The sequence below is a fragment of the Numida meleagris genome, chromosome 22 (assembly GCF_002078875.1).
Source record: "Numida meleagris isolate 19003 breed g44 Domestic line chromosome 22, NumMel1.0, whole genome shotgun sequence".
Classification (NCBI taxonomy): Eukaryota; Metazoa; Chordata; class Aves; order Galliformes; family Numididae; genus Numida; species Numida meleagris.
The window spans coordinates 74891-76358 of NC_034430.1; the positions used below are offsets into that span (position 1 = coordinate 74891).

Below are 1468 nucleotides of genomic sequence, written 5' to 3' on the forward strand. Positions count from 1 at the left end.
TGTTACCTGCTGGCTCCGGCCGAGGCTCTGTCCCCCGCCGCCGCCGCCGCTGCTCCCGGGGCTCATGGGCGCGTGGTGGCTCCTCGGCGGGGCCCCGCCGGGCGCTGCGGCCCAGCCTTGGCTGTTGCCCCCGCCGTACTGCGAGACCATATCCGCGGCGGCCGGGCCCTTGCTGGCGGCTCCCCCGTCCTGCGGCCCGCCGCTATAGTCGCCCCCGGGGTACCCCTGATAGCCGCGGGCGGAGCTGGGGGAGGTGAGGAGCTGGTTGAGGGTGGGGGTGGCCGTGGGCTGCGGGGTGGCGCCCCCTCCTCCTGCTCCGCCGGCGGCCGAGGGCCCCATGACCCCGAAGCGCTGCTGCTGGAAGGCGGCGGCGGGGGACTTGGCGCCGGCGGCCGCCTGAGCGGAGCTCTGCGCGCTGCCCCGGGGGGAGCTCAGGGCGTAGGCCTGGGGGGGAGGCGGGTAGGAGCCGGCGCTGCGCCCGGCGCCGGCCGCGTAGTAGGAGTTGTACTGGTGGTTGGGGAAGCCGTGCTCGGCGCCGCCGTGCGAGTTCTGGGGAGGGGGCGGCCCCGCGGGGGCTCCCGCCGGCCCCGGGTAAGACTGCTCCAGGCCCCCGCTCTGCAGCGCTGCCATGCCAGGGCTTTGTTGTCCGCCATGTTGGTGGAAGGCAGCGGCGGCGGCCGCAGCGGCGGCGGCGGCGGCAGCAGCCTGGGCGCCCCGGCCGTAGGGCTGCCCGAAGCCGTAGGCTGGCGGGGGCAAGGCGGCCGGGTGGGAAGGGGGAGGCTGCTGCGGCGGCTGCTGCTGCTGCGGCGCCCCCACCCCGTCGCTGCTGCCGCCGCCACCGGGCGGCTCCGGGAGGTTATTGTTCAGGGTGGCGGCGGCAGCGGCGGGCCTGGGGCCCGGGTTCCCGTTCGAGCTCTTCAGGTCGGACTCGGCCCCTGCGCCCCCTCCGTTGCTCTCGGCCCCGTCCTGCAGCTCCTTCCCCGGGGGGCCCTCGCTCTCCGCCTGCTTCTCGCCGCCGCCGCGCTCCGCCGCCGCCTCACCCCCCGCCTCCTCCGGGGGACAATCCCGCTGCTGCGCCTCCGCTTTCTTCAGCTCGGCTGGAGCCGGGGCGCCCAGGCTGCTGGCGGCGGCGGGGGCGACCTGAGCAGCCATGATCCCCCCCCCCTCCCCGCCCAGCCACCCCCCCCGGACCGGTCCCCCCGAGCTGCTCCCTGCCTGGCCGGCCGGCGTGAGGCCTCGCTGCTCTGCTGCTCCCCGCTCAGGCGGCGGCGGGCTCTTCAGGGCAGCGGGGGCTCATTCCCCCCCGGCCTGGTTGGCGAGGCGGGGAGGGCTCCGCTGGGCTGGGCTTCCCGGGGCCTGGCCCCGCTGTACCTCCTCGGTTGCAGCCGGCAGAGAAAGGGGAGGAGGAGGAGAGAGTGGGGGGAAGGAGGAGGAGGGGGGGACCCGGGACGGGGCTCCCGGTGCGGGA

At 77.5% G+C, this 1468-nt stretch overlaps 1 protein-coding gene across 1 annotated transcript in view; it reads right to left on the minus strand.

Moving 5' to 3' along the window:
• The window catches only part of LOC110387254 (AT-rich interactive domain-containing protein 1A-like), a 26011-nt gene extending 24549 nt beyond the window's left edge, over positions 1-1462 (minus strand). Inside the window, exon 1 of the mRNA XM_021375162.1 lies at positions 7-1462. Within this exon, the coding sequence (XP_021230837.1) occupies positions 7-1152 (1146 nt within the window). The 5' untranslated portion in view covers positions 1153-1462. The remainder of the gene's footprint in view (positions 1-6) is intronic.